The following is a 17,104-nucleotide window of genomic DNA, read 5'->3' as shown; positions in this document are numbered from 1 at the left end:
GACTGCGAGGCGAGCTCTAGGCTGACATTTAGAGCAGAGATTTTCAACAGGGAGCTGCGCATCCCCGCAGCGCTTCGGCGGCAGCAGCAGAACTGGCCGCCCCAGGGTCTCGGGCAGAGTCACACGGGAGGCACCGAGCCTCGGACAAGGTTAAACCCCACCCTGGGCGCGCCTTTAGGCAGCTATTCAATGGCCCGCAGGTTAATCATTTACTCCCTGCCCCGGGCACCGCGCCGAGCGGCGGCGCGGCCGCTCCCGCCACAGGGGCGAGCGCTGCGGGGCCGCCTCCCTCCGGGCCTCGGCTGGGGGGGAGCAGGTGCGGGCCCCTCCCTGCCCGGGGAGGCGCCGCAGGACCGGCCCTGGCCGCCGTCCCCTCCCACCGCGCCGCGTGAGTGACGGAGCGGGGCGGAAGGACGCGGAGGAGAGAGGGAGGGAGGGAGCGAGAAATACCTCGGGCGCTGCTGGCCCCGCTCGGCACAGCCCAGGGCCCGCGGGCCCGGCCTGGCCCGGCCCGGTCCCTTCGGTGCGACCGGAGCGGAGAGCGGGGGGGTGTCGGGGGTCCCGAAATGCCGACTGAGTATTTCATGTCAGTAGCGTTGCGGGGGAGGGTGCGGGCCTTCCGCGCCTCGCCCGTCAGAGATGCGCCCAGAGAGGCACCGCGTGTGTGTGTCCGCCCGCATCTGCCCCTGGCACGGCTTTCTAGTGTTCAGCGATTAACTCTGTGCACGCTTTTTTCCTCTGCAGTAGCGTGTGGATCACTCTGGAGGTGGAATAAGAAGTCAGGAGGCAGCGTGTACCCATAGGTTTATCTGAAAAGGCCGGGCACGTTTCGGGGAGGGAGGGAGGGAGGGAAGGCAGCAGCCCCGCGCTGGGCCGGCCCTGCCCTGACGGCTGGTTAGGAGGCATCCACGCCCCCGTGCCTCTCGTTTCCACTGCCTTGGGACACAGATCGCCTGCCTTCCTGAAATCTTGCCTCTTCGCTGCAGCTATAATAAATAAACAGCACTAGTTCAGGCTGTGTTTCTCCTACATTCGCATTTTTGTTTCGGAAGGACTGAATTGTTTGCCAGCAAAACGTAGTCCCTGTCCCTTGTCATACACCCATAAAAGCATTTAATATGTGGGCATCTCAGAGAAGTCTGCTTGTAGAAGAAACTCTTAGAACAGTGGAGTAATGATGTTGCACACTGGTTCGTTTTGCAGTGTGATCAGATTTATCTTTATTTGCTTCGTCTATGTTAGACTATTTTCAGGAAGGGAATTATGTTTGCCCCCACACCATGGAGCCTTGCAGTTCTGCCCAGTACTTGCAGGCTGTGCCGGAGAGAGAGTTGCTTCTCACAGGAACAACGTTACTGTTGCATGTAATAAAATATATTTTGTGGCCAAAACTGTCAATTTTTGAGGGAGGGACTGGGATCTGGATATTTCTAGTTATGACCTCAGATAAAGAAAAACCTTAGTACTCTGATTTCTTATTGTATAAAGAATGGAAAGGTAACTAATACCACTTTCTTTTTCTTCACATTTCTTTCTTTTAATCTTTTCCATATCCCCTTGATGAAGGAAACAAGACTTGTAAGATTTACAAAAAGGTTATTTTTAAATGTCCTTTTAGCCTGTAAACAAGGAGATGTCCTCTTTTCTGTAGTGTAATCACTGTTGTTGCCTGCTTTTTGCAGTTTGTAACTGATTCTAATTCATGAGGTATCATTTCTCAAAGTACAGTTATTGTCAAAAAGGCCCAGGTCCCTTTTCTGTAGAATTGTTTGATGCAGTGGTTTGGGCTGGAAGGGACCTTTAAAGATAATTTAGTTCCAACCCCCGCTGCAGCGGGCAGGGACACCTTCCACTAGACCAGGTTTTTCTAAGCTCTGTCCCACCTGACCTTGAACATTTCCAATGATAAGACATCCATGGCTTCCTTGAGCAGCCTCTCCCAGTGTCTCACCATCCTGATTGTAGATAATTTCTTCCTTTAATCCGATCCAAATCTGCCCTCTTTAAATTTAAAAGCACTGCACATTGTATTGTACCGTCACTACAGATCCCAGTAAAAGGCTTCTATCTCTTCCTCACAAGCCTTTTTTAGTTACTGAAAGGCTGCAGTGAGGTCTCCCCAGAGCCTGCTCTTCTCCAGGCTGAACAACCTCAGCTCTCACAGCCTTTCTGCACAGGAGGGGCACTCTGGACTCGCTCCAGCAGGTCCACATTGTTCCTCAGTTCGCAGCACTTAATGGGGACTCTCGCCATACAGACTGGAGGGGCAGAATCCTGATCCCACAATCTGTGTCTCTTTGCTGAAGATAATAAACAGTGTTTGCCTCACTGTGGACCCTTGAGGGACACCACTGGTTTGTGCTTGGTACAATGAGCTGCAGCTGTTTGGTTGTGGCCATCCAGCTAGTTCCTCAGGCATTTAGCAGTTCAAGGCCATATGTCTCTGGATATTCATCTTTTCCTTATTTTCTGTCTTCTGCCCTCCCTAGGTCACTGGAGTTTTCATAGGCCAGTTTAATTCCATGGATTAGCAGAAAAACTTGTTCTTTACTAAGTTTTCTGCTGTTTTGTGAGTTCATTTAGTTCATAAAAAATCTGATTAGGACGTGAGCTGGCAGGGAAAGTGTGGGGAAGGGAAATAAAAGAAAAGTGATGCCCCTTTTCTGCAGCAGCAAGTTGTTAGATTCACTCATCTACTCAAGGAAGTGTAGCCACGGCATAATGATCATTTAGTCCTATTCACAGCATATTTTGCATTACATTTTTCAATATTCAGACTTAAAGAAGGAAAGTAGCATTAATTGTTTAGAACATGCCCTAGTAAGGCTGAGCATGTGTTCCTTTGTACTTGCCCGTCTGTAATGCAGTTACTGCACGTGGCTGTGATGAGTTGTTGCAGTACTTGATGCAGCAGTCTTTTACTTGGCTGTTCTTCCTGGCAGTGTTCATCTGATGCCCAGTGTTTGTACATTGTGCAAAATCACCACTACCTTCCTGTAATGTGATGTTAGAAACTTTCAAGAGTACAGGCAGGCCTCTTGGTACCACTCTTCATATCTAGTATTGGCAGACCTATTTTATTTGCTCATTGCATTTGTCTTTGAACTAATTTTTTTTTAATGCTATTAAATTTGTAAGAGAAATAAAAGTATTTCTTTCAGTGTTGTGGTACTATTGGCTGGGTGATTATAGCTGGGGAAGGTATTGTACATCTCAGAAAACCTTATACATCTCAGTATTCAGTCTTTAAAAAGAAAAGCAGAAGTAACAGAAACTAAACACAATCAGAAGAAAAAACTTGTTTTCCTTTTGAGAGAGCTGATAGGGTAAACAGGGCCTTGCAAAGAAATACCAACGTTTTAGAAAACCAAGGGGCATGCTTAAAACAGAATAACTTGCAGGTTCTTAGTGTTGCTAACCTTTGAGTGTGTGATGAATTTTTGTGGTGAGAAATTTCTCAGGAGTTTCTATCATGTCGTGTAATCTGTTTTTTATTTACTCTGGAGTGCTGAGACTGCTTCATGCAAAGGAATTGACTAAAAGTCCCTTGAAAAATAAAGTTATGTATTTTAGTATGATATATCCAATGATAAAGGTTCTTATCTGTACAGCTTGTAATTGTATAAACAAGTCAACTTCCTGGCTAGACAAAATATATGATAACAGAGTTGAGTAGCAGTGTGATAGTGCTCTTGCCGCTGTGTGAAAAGTCGGGTGCTTGTCTTTCCTTTACACTTCAACAAGCTTGTGTACTTGAGCTAATTCATTAATTTTCACCTTGTATGAGCCCTGGGCCATGCTGTTTCTTGTGCAGCCTACAACATTACTTGGAAAGCTAAACATGCTCTAAGGGACATGGGTTAATATTTTTATGTTCTTGCCTTCTATTACAACCATTAGTTTCATCAGACAGGGAATACTGTCTCTACATGCTGCAGAGTGGTAATTCTGAAAAGGGCTGCTGGACACACTGAAGGTTTAAATAGGATATCATCTCATTTTGACCCACTCTTAAGTTGCCAGGGGGGTCTGATTTGAAATCTGAGTGGTTGTGTTTTTCTCTTGTGCTTTTTTACTTCAAGCTCTGTTGGTTTTTAGCATTTCATGCAGTTCTGTCGGGTCTCTTCTTGCCAAATATTATAAGTAGGTCTAGGTTGAACTAGTATTTATAGAATGCCTGGAGAATTTTTTTTTTTTTTTTGTAAGGAGTTGTTGCTGTACTGTATAAAGGGCTGAAAGGACATCATGGTGTGGGAGAGAATGTTTTTCATTGAAGTAGTGAAAAGGGAGCAGTGTGGCTGAAGGAAAGATACTGCATTGATGACTTTGCAATTCAACTTCCTCATGCATCTTGAAGAGATATATATTTATTCTAGTTAATTTCAAGTCAACAGGAGCAGGATTGGATCCCTGTAGTTCTTAATTTAAAGTTTTGAGTTCACAGTCTGCACTAGAACAAAAAAAAAGTATTTTCAGTTTAGGAAATACTCTTTTGAATTAATTTCCGCAAACTATGCAAGCTGCATTGTTGTTGGTATTTTTTTTCCCCCAAACTTCAGTCTAATTTTTCTTTAATTGTTTTATTTACTTCTTATTTTTCAGGAGTCTTTGAAAAATCCTTAGTGGTCATGACATTGTTACAAGTGACATAAATTAGCCAGTGGCTCAGAATGATGGATACCCAGAAGACAACAAATGGTTTGCAAGTGATTGGAGAAGGGACTGGTATAGGGAAATCGACACTCCACATGGTGGGGTATTTGGGAAAAGTCAGTTGAAACTTGTTTTACATATGTGCAAAGTTTATATCTTTCTCTTTTTTGAGAGATTTTTAATTGGTCTTAATTTTACAAAAAAAAAAATCTCAAAATTATTTTCCACGGAAATCTATAACAATGGCGAAAGATTATTCTAAGTAAATATGTGCCTCTGTTTTTTACTGGCACTATTTTTACAACTGTTTGCATTCCTATGAAAATTGATCTGTCTTTCAAAGATCTGAGCTTGTTCAGATATTGCTATTCCCTGGCAATAAGGGTCCTGTGGTTTAGTTCAAGTAAAATAAAATGTGCATAATTTTGTTGTTAATGACACCTTATTTGAATATTTAAATAAAAAGATAAATTTATTTAAATCATGCTACCATACAAATATATTAAAAATAATAAAAAAGAAACCAATGTAGTTTGCTTTTTATATTGTATCATATTATATCTAGAAATTGAACGATGATTTTGTATAAGTATGCTTTACCTTGGGATAATGTATGAAATACATAAACTTATGCTGCTTTATCTTTCTTGGCTTGTTTTTATTTTAGAACTATAATCCTGTGGAAACAACTGCACATGAGTATTGCCCAGTCTGCAAAGAGAAGGGTCAGATCCAAGGTTTACGGACTTACCGCCTTAATTTTCAAGAGTCTATTTTCCTTTGTGAAAATCCTCAGGTATTACACTAATAAAGAGTTTTATTTGGCCCTGCAGAGGCCTTTACATTCAGCAGTTACATCTCTCTCAGTCTGTGATTTTGTTGGTGGTAAGCAGACTGTTGGACCCCTCTGAGTCTGTGTGCTGGAGGATATCTGCTTGCAAGTAGGGAAAAACAGAACTAACCTGAGTATATGCAGTGTTTAGGCATAGGTAGCTACCCTAAAGCATTAAAAAGAGTAAATAAATAAAGAGTAAATAAATAATGAAATAAAGCAGGGTTCTTCTCAATTAGCAAGGGATCACAAGTGGTACTAAATAAGTTTTTGTACAAGTCAGAGTAGAAGGTGAATCCTTGATGATCCATGGAACTAATACATAACTGGCAGATCTGAGTCTCCCATTTTCCCTTCTTTAAGGCTGGGTGATGCATATAGGTTTATGATTGCAATGACAATGTTTTTATTTCTTTTTCCCCCCTTTTTAATTTAACTTTAGCTGAATTTCTGTGCTGCTTAATATTTGACTTGTGATTTTGCTACTGCTCCCTTCACTGCTCCATGTATGTGGCGAGGATATAGCAATCCCAAACAGACTTAAGTTGCCCTTAAATTAGGAAAACTTGACTAGATATGGGTCTCAGAGTTGTTTTTCCCATTCTTTCCTGCTTTTAACTATAGTATAGTTGTGGAGATTGGTAATAGGGATATGTCTGTATTCATTGAGCTAGCCTGAAAGGTACCCTGTCAGTTTGGGCACAGTAATCTCTCAGGCATGAGATAATAATGTCAAATCTGTACCCTAAAGGAATGGATTCAGCAGAATAAGACAAGAGGACTCTCCTTAGCAAAATTAAGTTGTTTGTAGAGGTTGGGAGAATTTGCTAGAAAAGTAGTGTTGAAGTAGCACTACTGATATATTTATTTCACAGTTTCTTATAAGACAGTGGTGGGATAACACACACTTCAAGTCATACCTGTGTTGAATATATGTATTGATTTAATTAAAATATCACTTTACAGGAGTCCCTATTGCTGGGTTGCATGGAGGTCTAAGCAACTTGGTCCAGTAGAAGGTGTCCCTGCCCATGGCAGGGGGTTTGGAACTGGAGGGTGTGTAGCATCCATTCCAAACAAAGCCATTTTATGATTCTGTGATTCAACTCCATTTTAAAAGTATGTTTTGTACTTTTTTTAGCTCTTGTTCATCTGAAATTGCTTTGTAGATTTCACTGTAACCTTTTTTCTTTCCTTTAGTGTATCTACCCACTTGGTTATAAACCATTAAACAGCATAATTACTTCTACTGGTTCAGAAAATCATCAAGCTCCATCTACTCACAAGAAGAGGAAATTTGGTAATACCAGTGACTTTTCTGCTGTTGAATCAGATCCAAAAAAAGCAAGAACTAACAACGTGTTCAATGTTGAGCACGCCATTAGTGCAGATTCCATTGTCAAAGGCTGCCAGAATAGTTTGTGTATTCCCAAGGCAAGCCAACACGATGTATTACAAAATGGCCAGCAAAACCCTGGCAACCATGTGGAGTCTTGCATGCAGAATGTGGATTTTGAAACAACCACCAAGATCAACAACTACCAAGAAAGTCCACCAAAGACTTCTAGTTCCAAAACACAACTGTTGCCAAATTCTGAGCTTTTATCAACAGCATCTGAAATTTCACTCAAAGAGGATAAAGGTTCCATTAATAATAGAGATTTGTGTCTTCAGTGGAGAAACACACATAATCTTTGTTGGTTAGATTGTATTTTGTCAGCACTGGTACACTTAGAAACATTAAAATCTGCTCTAGCAGAAGAATGCAGTGGTGGAAAATGCTTACTCCAGAAGCTCTTAACAAAGTATAATCAAGCATCTGTTCTTCTGAATACCTGTAAAAGGAGTAAAGTAAAAGGTGGGTAAATTTAGCTGCTGTTTTCTCATAGTTAGACTGATTTGCTACAAATATGTGGAATTTAGTACAGCGCACTTCTATATGCCTCCATTCTATTTCAAGATGATAAAAAATATGACTGTTATCATGAATTTGCAAAATAGTGTGCTTTATCTAGCAAAATCCTGGTAACATCTGAAATTGTTTTTCTTGGGGCAAGCATGCACTCTTTGAAGACATCAAACACCAAGCATCTCTTAATTTTTTTTTGTCATATCCAACATAAAGATATTATGAATTATTTATGTAATTCACCCTTACTTTGTTTCCTTCCCCTCTGTTGGTTAACATGTTAGGATACTGTTATAATCTTGATCTTGGAAACAATTTCTGTTGTGGTTTATACCCTTCTGTAAATGGACAGTTGCCTTGTCACACTGAAAATAGTAAAGCTGGGAACATAAGTTCTTTTCTGGCTCCAGCTGTGCTCATGGAAGGAATGCTTCCCCTGATGTCTGCAAGCTGCTGTAGATGACAGAGTTTCCTGACCTGCTTCAGTCAGAAGTAGTGAAACACATGAAACAAACACTGGATCATATGGTCTGGAAAGGGTTAATAACTCAGTAACCCTTAACAGGGTGTTAACAGGTCAGCTCAGCTTAACACATTGGAGGACTGTAACTGAGGAGGATGTGTCACTGTATTCTGCTGTTGTGGCCTTCAGTAATTTTCTGTTCTGTGTATTCTTTTTAAGACTCCTAAACTAAGATCATGGATTTTTTTATTGCTCTTGAACTGGACCACTGGTGTCATAAGTCTAAACTTCTAAGATATGGTCTGCTTCAGGAGGAGTAAAGCTCTCTGGTTAGCCAGTACCTCTCCTGAATTTCAGTGGACACTGTTGGACTATGTGTGTTTGAATATAGAAACAGTCCAGTCACAAAACAGCCCTAGGCAACTTGAAAAAGGTCCTATCTTTCCTGGGAAAAATAATGTGTATGGGAAGTGGTTTAATCCGTGTGACAAACCAGGTAGAAAACTCCAAAATATTTTGAACTAGTTTATGTACTGTGCTTGCCAGGAAGTCAGGCTGCTTGAGTTTAGGTGTTCAGCTGTTACTGGGAAGCCCTCTGCTATCCTAGCACCTGTCTGAGATGTTTTTCTTTGTTGGGCTGTGTTTGCAAAGGAGCTCTGCTGGTGTGCAGTAACCCTTAAATGGGAATAAGTGTTGGAATACAGTGTTGTTTTGAAAGAACTTAAACCTTTTCATTTCAATTGCTGCAAAACAAATCAGTTTATTTGGGTAACAGTAGAGAGAGGATTGGGTGAAGCATATCTTTGTGGAGAATAGGTGTAAAATTCATTCTATTGTATAATTTTACAGTATCTTTTGTATGCAGCTGTTTTTAAAAACAATTAAAAGCAATATAGCTGGAAGAAACTTTGTTTCTTTATTTCTATACACAGTTTATATGTATTAAGCAGTTTCAACAGCTATTCTAAATATTTCCTTTAATTTCTGCATGATCATGATTGTGTAGTAGAAGTTATTTTCTTGCTTGTGTTTAAAGAATGTATTTGTGTTTAAACAACATGCAAAATTAAAATACCAAGATATATGAAGTAAATAATTATTTTTAAAGTTATTTTTATTGTTTTAAAGGCTCACTTAGGAATTTGATATTTAATCTGAAACAATACATTAAAATATTTTATTATTTGAATTGTATAACCTTGGAAAGCATGTAAGCAAATTCTTGTGCTTTTGATCTTAATGCTTAAGTTTTAAAGTTTTCTTTTAATCTCTAAATCTTCAGGATTTGTCATGTGTGGTCACACTATTCTTAAAAATTGTTACTACAAAGCTGTTGGCGCAGGGTCTTAGTCATAGTTTAAGTCAGAACAAGTTGTTTTTAGTCAGCAGACTGCAGTAAACTGTGAGTAACTTGTGTAAATTCTTCTCCAATGTTCAAATCGATTAATACCAAGAACTGGCTGTTCTACCAACAAGTCTTAGGCAAGTATGGGTAAATATGAAAGGCATTGGTTTGCAAACAGCGAGTGCATGCTGGGGGTACATATGTGTGTGAAAAGGTGTGGGGGCTGTTAAATGTGACTGTATGAAGACATACGTATTTTTTTCTTTAGATGTTCTTCCAAAAGCAGAATCTCAGCTCAATGAAATCAGAAACGTAATGTTTACAGAACTTCAACCTCAGCTGAGGTGTGAATTGGGTAAGTAATTAGTGCAGCGTCTCAGTAATTACTTTCAGGAAAACCTAGATGTTAAAGCCTTTTATGCCATACATAAAAGTATGTTTGTAGGAATGCATACAAGAACGTTTGGAAATACATTTGTTTCTATTGGTGACTTGCACATACTTTACAGTATGATCAGCTGGTTTGTTTTTTGCCCATTTTGACATTTTAGAGAGCAGATAATCTTTGTAATTATGCTGTAGCCATGAAGTTGTCTCTGATAACAACCTAATAACATGGATCAATTCCTTTGCTGTGAGAATTGCAAATAGAGCCTTGAAATAATAACTGAAATTTAAATCATAGTAATAAGCTTATCTTCTTCGTTTTTGAGGTACTGAAAGGTGATTTCACATATTTAGTAATCGTTTTTTTCTGCCCCATCTTTGAAGGTAATATGAAGAATCCAGTGTTTGCACTTCAGCTACTCTTACAAGTGGATCAACAAGCTGAGAAACTATTCTTGCATTCTTTTTCATGGAAGTTTGAATGTGTACATTGTGGCCACAAATACCAGGACCGGTGAGATTTGTACAGAAGTAGCTTCTACGTAGCTATTCTACCTTACCTTTTTAAATCTGCATGTCATAGTTGGTTTTCTTCAGATTTCCAGGTTGAAGCTTGTTGAAGTTTTGCATGATCTGCTTTTTCATTTGCAAATAGTTTACTGCTATTCCATGTCTTAAGCAATCATGTTATCAATTAAGAAAGAAACAATAGGTAACTGTGTGAGTCTCTGGACATACTCTGATATTTTGCTGAGAGTATATAAATTGCTGTGGTTCTAAAGAGTGTGTGCCCAGTACACTTTTGCTGTTTAGAAATACCTGGAATACTCACTTGGGTTACAAAGAAACAGAGGTTCTCTAACATAGTTTGTCTATTTTGAAATAGTATTGCAGGGGAGCAATTCCTTGAGAATTGATTTAGTTCTGTGTAGCTGCAGGTACAAGGTCGTAATTTAGGCTCCTTTTAGAGTCAGTAGGAAAAGAGAGACACTTTCAGAAGACAGCTCATTCTATTTGAAAAATATCTGTATTAGGTAGTAAATTATGCAGATCCTGGAACAAGCTCTGTCTCATGTTGGAAAGAAAACAGAGATAACATTAAAATGGAGAAAAAGCAAATAATGTGAAACTGAAGGCCACAGGGCTGCTGAAAACAAATTGTGACTGATGCTGTTTGGCAGAACTGAATTCAGGGCTGACTTGGATGGGATTCACAGTGAATTCCACACAAATGGCATGAACATGAATGGAATTTGGGTTTGCCATAATGTTTTTATAACTTGTTTCCTGGTAAAGTATGTATACTTACTGTTTTCTGATCACCAACTCAGCTTCCTCTTTAAATGTGTTTGTGTGTGTCCAGATTGAAGAAAACACTAACAACGTTCACAAATGTAATCCCTGATTGGCATCCGCTCAATGCTGTTCATATTGGACCATGTATTAACTGTGGAAATACATCTCAAAGACAACAGATGATCTTGGAAGAGTAAGTTTGAATATGTGAACTTGAAAGTAACATACATAAATTTCTGAGCCTTCATTTATTGAACCTATGACTTTTGAAACCAAACTATTACTGTGGATTTGCAGAGATTCTAAACCTTAAATTCTGATCAGTACTCACTTTTAAAGATTTTTAGATCATTCTTAAAAGCTGAAATAGCAAATAGTGTTTGCTGGAGATGAAACAGAGCAGCGTTTAACATGCTGACCAGCACGTGTTTGAACTAGGTCATAAATACTTAACTATCAAATAGTAAATACAGACAACTGATATCCAGTCAGCCTTTTCACAGCCCCTGCTGTGGATAAAAGTTGTTTGATCATTTGTTTACTTATTTGACCTGGGAACAATGTCCCTTGCTACTGTGTTTATGGCATAGGAGCATTTTTTCCTCAACTTTTCCCCACTTCCCAAATCCCTTATTTGGGTGTTGGGTTTTTTCCCCCCTAATCTGTAATTAAATGGAACATCCACTTGGGATATTCTTTTCCCTTTGCGCTTACTGAGCAATCTGAAGAGTCTGTGAGGAAGCAGAATAGTAAGGGCAGAACCAAATACTCTTAGAGACATCTTACTTTTTCATTAGGAACTTTTGCCACTGTAATAAACTGTAAAAGACATTGTAATAAACTGGTTATTGTTTCTTTGTCAGAGTACCCTCAATATTAACGTTACATTTTGTGGAAGGCTTGCCACATAACAACCTGGAGAAATATTCATTTCAATTTGAAGAAGACACCTACCAAATAACATCTGTTGTTCAGTACCAAACAGATAAGAAGCACTTCATAAGCTGGTCTTTGAATCCTGATGGTAAGAATCACATAATGGGTCAGGTTGGAAGGGGCCACAGGGTCATCCAACTTCCCTGCTCAAGCAGGGCCATCCCAGAGCACACGGCACAGGATGGCATCCAGATGGTACTTGAATATTTTCTGTGAGGGAAATTCTGAACCTCTCTGGACAATCTGCTCCAGTGTGTGGCCACTGTACTGTAAAGAAGTCCTTCCTTATGTTCAGGTGGAACGTAGTGTGCATCAGTTTCTGCCTGTTGCCTTCTGACCTATTGCTCATCACTGCTGAGCAGGGCCTGGGTCTGTCTTCTGACACCTCCCTCTGGATGCTTACAGACATTGATGAGGTCCCCTCTCTGTTGTCCTTTCTCAAGGCTGAACAGGCCCAACTCCCTCAGTCTTTCCTCATAAAAGAGAGAGATATGATAGAGTTTATGGTTCTTATCTACCATAATATTTCATGAGTCTACATGAAATGTTTTATGGGTTACTGCAGTATTCTCAACCGTTGATATATAATAACAAAGATTTCTTTTGTCTGCGTTCTAAACTTCATATTAAAACATTGTGAACAATTGGGAGGACTTGTTTCTCAGAGTGAAGGTTTTCGGCTGGTTTGACTGCACTGTGCTGTTTTACAGTGCATTTACTGGAAAAAGTAATTTGGCTGTAGAGTTTTTTTCCCCTTCATTACTTCGTAAAAGTTAAAAAATGCAGTCTGACCATGACTGTGGAACAAATAGTATTGTTTATTTTTAAACTAGTGATTCATCCTTTCTTGGCTGGAAGCAAGGTAACCTATGGTGCTATGAGCAATTGATGAAGTTATTTTTTATGTCTGAACTTTATGGCACCTCAGGGGTGGGAGGCACAAATCCATCTTGGAAACTTTACTAATGGTATGATGGTTGTACCACTGATGGAAGATCCATAATCAGAGAAGGTGAAAAGGTGATATTTTGATAATCATGCCTTTGTAGAGAGCATGGGGTACAGTCTTATGAAGTGTGACAATACGAAAATTGTCTAGGTCATATTGCCAGAGATAAAATAAATGGGAGGAGGAAGCAGCTGGGAAATGCCTAGTTAAGAAGCTCCTATACGTGATATATATCTATTTTAAAATTCTTGAAGCTACAAAATATTCTTTCATGATCTATGAACAGTTTGCAGGTGATGAGACAAGAGTATTAAAATAATCAGTTTCTTTTTAGCCCCTGTGCTTCCTACCCAGGCGATTAAAAGGTCTACAGAGAAACTTAATTTGAGAGGTGGATCTTACCTCAGACTTGTGAGAGTGTTTTCAGACAAGATGTTTCAGCCAAAAAAAACCCCTTAGCTAGCTTTGTTTTATGGTTGACTTACTCTGACCTGTAATAATATTGCTGCAACTTCTTGTAGTTGATCTTTTTACAGTGGAAGTCTCCCAGTTTTCTCTGGAGGGGAAAAAAAAACAACCAAACTCCATTTTCTGCTTGTCAGGGGAATGGGTTAATAAAAGTACTTGACAAGTGTGAGGATAGTGATTTCAATTTTAAAAGTCTCTGAGTCTCTGCACTGATTGCTATTTTTCAGGAACTTGGCTTGAATGTGATGATTTAAAGGGTCCATATTGCAAGAGACATAAAAGATTTGAAGTTCCTCCTTCAGAGATTCATGTTGTTATCTGGGAAAAGAAAGCATCCCATGTGCCACAAGAACTGAATTCACAGTTCCAAAGTAAAAATAGTGAAGATATTCCTCTTAATAATGTACATTCAAATTCCACAGTGTTTCATTGTGGTTTTGATAACACTGTCAGCAAAACACCTGCAGAACACTACAAAGAGGATTCTGTGAGGACTCCAGAGAAGAAACAGCAGCAAGTAACTGAGGACAAAAGTATTGTTCATCATGGTTCAGAAAATCTGGGAGATGATGATCTCGTAACACTGATGCTTGAAGAAATTCTAGTTGACTCAGAAGATAAATCGCTGCCTAATGGACAGATGGTGGGAAATAACCTTCTTGGTGGATGTGGCACACCAGAACAGCAGGAACCAGCTTTTTCACTTAGCACTCCATATACAGGAGAGTTTGCTGGAACTAATCTAGCTATGAACAATAAATCCATGTTGTATGAAAATTCCAGTATTTGCTTACCTCTAGAAGAGTTGAACCCAGTAAATATTATTGCTCCTGTGCCCAAAAAATGTGACCCTGATTCATCTGACTCATCGTCTTTTCAAATAAATGACAGAACTAATTTAGCTAACAGTGAACATGGATTAAATTCAGAACTACTGCTAAACAAGAAGTTGTTAGCAGTAGAAAATACTATACAAAAATCACCTGACCTGAAAGATGCAGGCAAAACTGTAGTTAATTCTCAGGTTGGCAGTTCTTCTGGTGCCAGTAATTTAGTTCAGTCCTCACACAAAGAACGAAAAGGAGGATTTGTAGGAAGCTGGGTAAAGAAATTAAGCAGGAATACTTCTTTTATGCCTTCAAGTGCCTCAGCTCTCAAGAATGAGAGAAGTTGCAAAACTCCCGCAGTGCAAAAAATAAGTGAAGTTCGGCTGCCAGTTAAGGGTGCAAGTAACTTTGATGGATTTCAAAGCAGAGGTACAAAGAAAACAACTGAGACCCCAAAGTTACTGGCTCCTCAGACTAATAATACTCATCTTCTATCAGATTTCAAAGGATTTTCCCAAAACACTTGTCTTCCGACAGCAAATTGTACCACTATTGTAGGTCCAACTTGGATTAAGTCAGAAAGTACGTTGGGTACCTCAGGTAAAGTGACTCAGTTCCCTTCACCTGGCTATAACTCTGGTAAGGCAGAAGAGTCAGACAGTGACAAAACAAAAAAACTTCGCCTAAAATTGTTAAAAAAACTTAATGCTAAAAAGAAGAAGTTAGCTTCACTGGATAGATTAGCAGTGGAACAGGTGAAACAGGAAAAACCTGTGAGTGGAGACGTAAGCACCCCCCCATCGCAGACTGAATCTCAGAATGACAGTGAATTATTGCAGAGCTTTTTAAGGGAGCTGCAGTATCAGATTGATGTGACAGGTAATGAATCCAAACTCAATGCAAATGCTGTGCCAGGGTGCACTGGCCATGATAACACTGATGAAATACTGGCGGAATTACTGTCCCCTACTTCGACTGTCGCTTCCTTGGAGACACCAAAGAGCGAAGATGAGTGTATGTACATGGAAATGGTGCACAGCAGCGTGGCAGCGGCCGTGCCCCATGAGAACACCAGTGTGCCACAGGCAGCACTGACAAGTGAGGACCACAATTACTACAGTCCTGTAAAGGACACTACTTCGGAGCTTGATGCAATAAACAAACACAGTGTGAAAAAACTTTCTTTTGAAAGTCCTACAAGAGATGATATCCTCGAAGACCTGTTCTCCGTTTCAGCACCAAGCTCAATGGCAGGTGACATGGATTTACCTCATTTTGATGAAACTCTGTTTGAAACTTGGTAAAACTCAGTTTAAGTATTTTTTTCAGTATTATGTATATTTTGAAACAAAGCACTACTAAATTATATTTTATAACTAGTTTAATTGCACACTGGCTGTACTTGAACAATTTACATTTGAGATTTTTTTTCTTAATATTTTACTGTAACAAGCAAATCAGGGTTTAATGTATTTTATTCTTCTGCGAAGCAGTTATTTGAGCTGTCAGATATGACATTGATTTTTAATTAAAAGCTCCTATGAGTCTTAATTTTTGCTGCTTTTAATATGAAAAACTTCCATACTCTAGTGAGTTTGAGAACTAATTAAGTTCTGTAGTCTTGATGATGTAATGGTATAAGAAATACTATTTATGTAGTAATGATTTTACAGGACCACTCAACTCCTGAAGTTACTTTGTCCAACATTTTTAAAAAAATTAAAGTACCTTCTGTAATTAGAGAATTTTGCATCCTCTGATATGAGTTTACAGGTATCTTAGAATTAATTTAACTGTAAGTTAATGCCTATTACTGTTGTCACTTGGAGTTTTTCATGACTCAGGCAGTGCACCCCCAGCTGTATGAGAGATGCCAAGGAGAGGCAAGGTCAGTAGGAAGAAAATGGAAAAATGTGGCAAGACAGCAGTGAGTAAGCAGAGGGATTCACACCTTGGTGTTTCTGGATATGTGTAGCTTTCATTTTGCTAGATTGGAGTCTTTTTAAAATGCATGGCCACAAAGCTGAGGGTATTATATGCCAAGTTAGATTAGCTGTACATTTTTCATGTTCTTGGAAATAAGAAGGATTTTATCAGGAAGTCTTTATATCCGGCATATTTAGAGCTGTTGTGCGTTTTTTCATTCTTTCAGATCCCAAGTTCAAAACATTAAAAGCTCAGTCTTACTTTTCCAGTGGATGCAGTTAAACATAATGCTATTACAAGGCATGGTTACAGATTCTAATGGTTTTGGATTGTTTGAACTACGTTTAAAAAGTGTTTGAAAAACTATCATTGGCCCTGAACTTGCTCTGTCCACTTATTTCTGCTGCAATTGGGTACATTGTTATCAAACTGGCACTTTAGGCAATGAATTTCTGAAATTCAAGTTATTGTGAAGAACCTGAGCTTCTTCTTTGTTTTAAATACTGTAATTGGTAATGTTACAATAGAAAACAAATGAATGGATTCTGAATGTTAAGGGCTGGTGTACTGCTTGTGAAATATTTGCCCATTTGTGAATTCCTTAATTAAAACAAAAGAGCTGACTGAAATGAGTTTGATTTATCCATGAATGGATTGCAATGCAGCTGTAGCTGTGACATGGGAGCTCCTTCACCACTGGCTTGGGACCTTACAAACACAGACCCAGGGGTGAGTAAAGCAGTGAGCCCAGGGTTGGTGATGCAGAATGCACAGGGCAACAGGAGGAAGAGAGACCCTGCTAGAAGATGAGGAGGTCCTGGTGGAGAGGTTTATAATGAAGTTCATGCCAGAGGAGGGAGGGTGTGGGGGCATACCTGCTGTGCAGATACACCTAGACAGAAGCAAGAACCTCTGGTCACCACTGGCACCACCTCCACAAACTGAATTTGGGAGTGTGGTCTGCAGCTGTGTGGGATTCAGTGTGTGAACAGGTATATATAGAAGCTCCAAGAGCAAACAAATAGCACTTGAGATTAAAGAAGGTATGAAAATAAATCTGTTGGTGCTGCATGTTCCTGCCTGCCTTTTTCTCTGAAAAAGAAAACTGAAGAT

The 17,104-nt window shown here is 39.5% G+C and overlaps 1 protein-coding gene across 2 annotated transcripts; it reads left to right on the top strand.

Moving 5' to 3' along the window:
* Positions 1-502: 502 nt before the first annotated feature.
* Positions 503-16,607, top strand: USPL1 (ubiquitin specific peptidase like 1). Of its 2 annotated transcripts, none has more exons than XM_041416047.1 (8): positions 503-4,769; positions 5,321-5,449; positions 6,686-7,343; positions 9,471-9,557; positions 9,974-10,103; positions 10,953-11,078; positions 11,749-11,909; positions 13,466-16,607. In XM_041416047.1, the coding sequence occupies exons 1-8, from the start codon at positions 4,671-4,673 to the stop codon at positions 15,367-15,369; spliced, it is 3,294 nt and encodes a 1,097-aa protein (XP_041271981.1). In that variant the 5' UTR covers positions 503-4,670; the 3' UTR covers positions 15,370-16,607. The 2 variants fall into 2 exon arrangements, with proteins under 2 accessions (XP_041271981.1, XP_041271982.1); XM_041416048.1 differs by having other exon boundaries at positions 504-4,698.
* Positions 16,608-17,104: the final 497 nt, after the last annotated feature.

This window comes from Onychostruthus taczanowskii, unplaced genomic scaffold, assembly GCF_017590055.1.
Source record: "Onychostruthus taczanowskii isolate IOZ18803 unplaced genomic scaffold, ASM1759005v1 scaffold50, whole genome shotgun sequence".
Taxonomy (NCBI): domain Eukaryota; kingdom Metazoa; phylum Chordata; class Aves; order Passeriformes; family Passeridae; genus Onychostruthus; species Onychostruthus taczanowskii.
This window is presented reverse-complemented; position numbering and strand designations above follow the sequence as displayed.

Coding starts and splice junctions, on each gene's coding strand:
- USPL1 (XM_041416047.1), top strand. CDS start 4,671: ATGATGGATACCCAGAAGACAACAAATGGTTTGCAAGTGATTGGAGAA. Junction 4,770..5,320: donor TGGTGGGGTATTTGGGAAAA/GTCAGTTGAAAC, acceptor TTTTTATTTTAG/AACTATAATCCTGTGGAAAC. Junction 11,910..13,465: donor CTGGTCTTTGAATCCTGATG/GTAAGAATCACA, acceptor GCTATTTTTCAG/GAACTTGGCTTGAATGTGAT.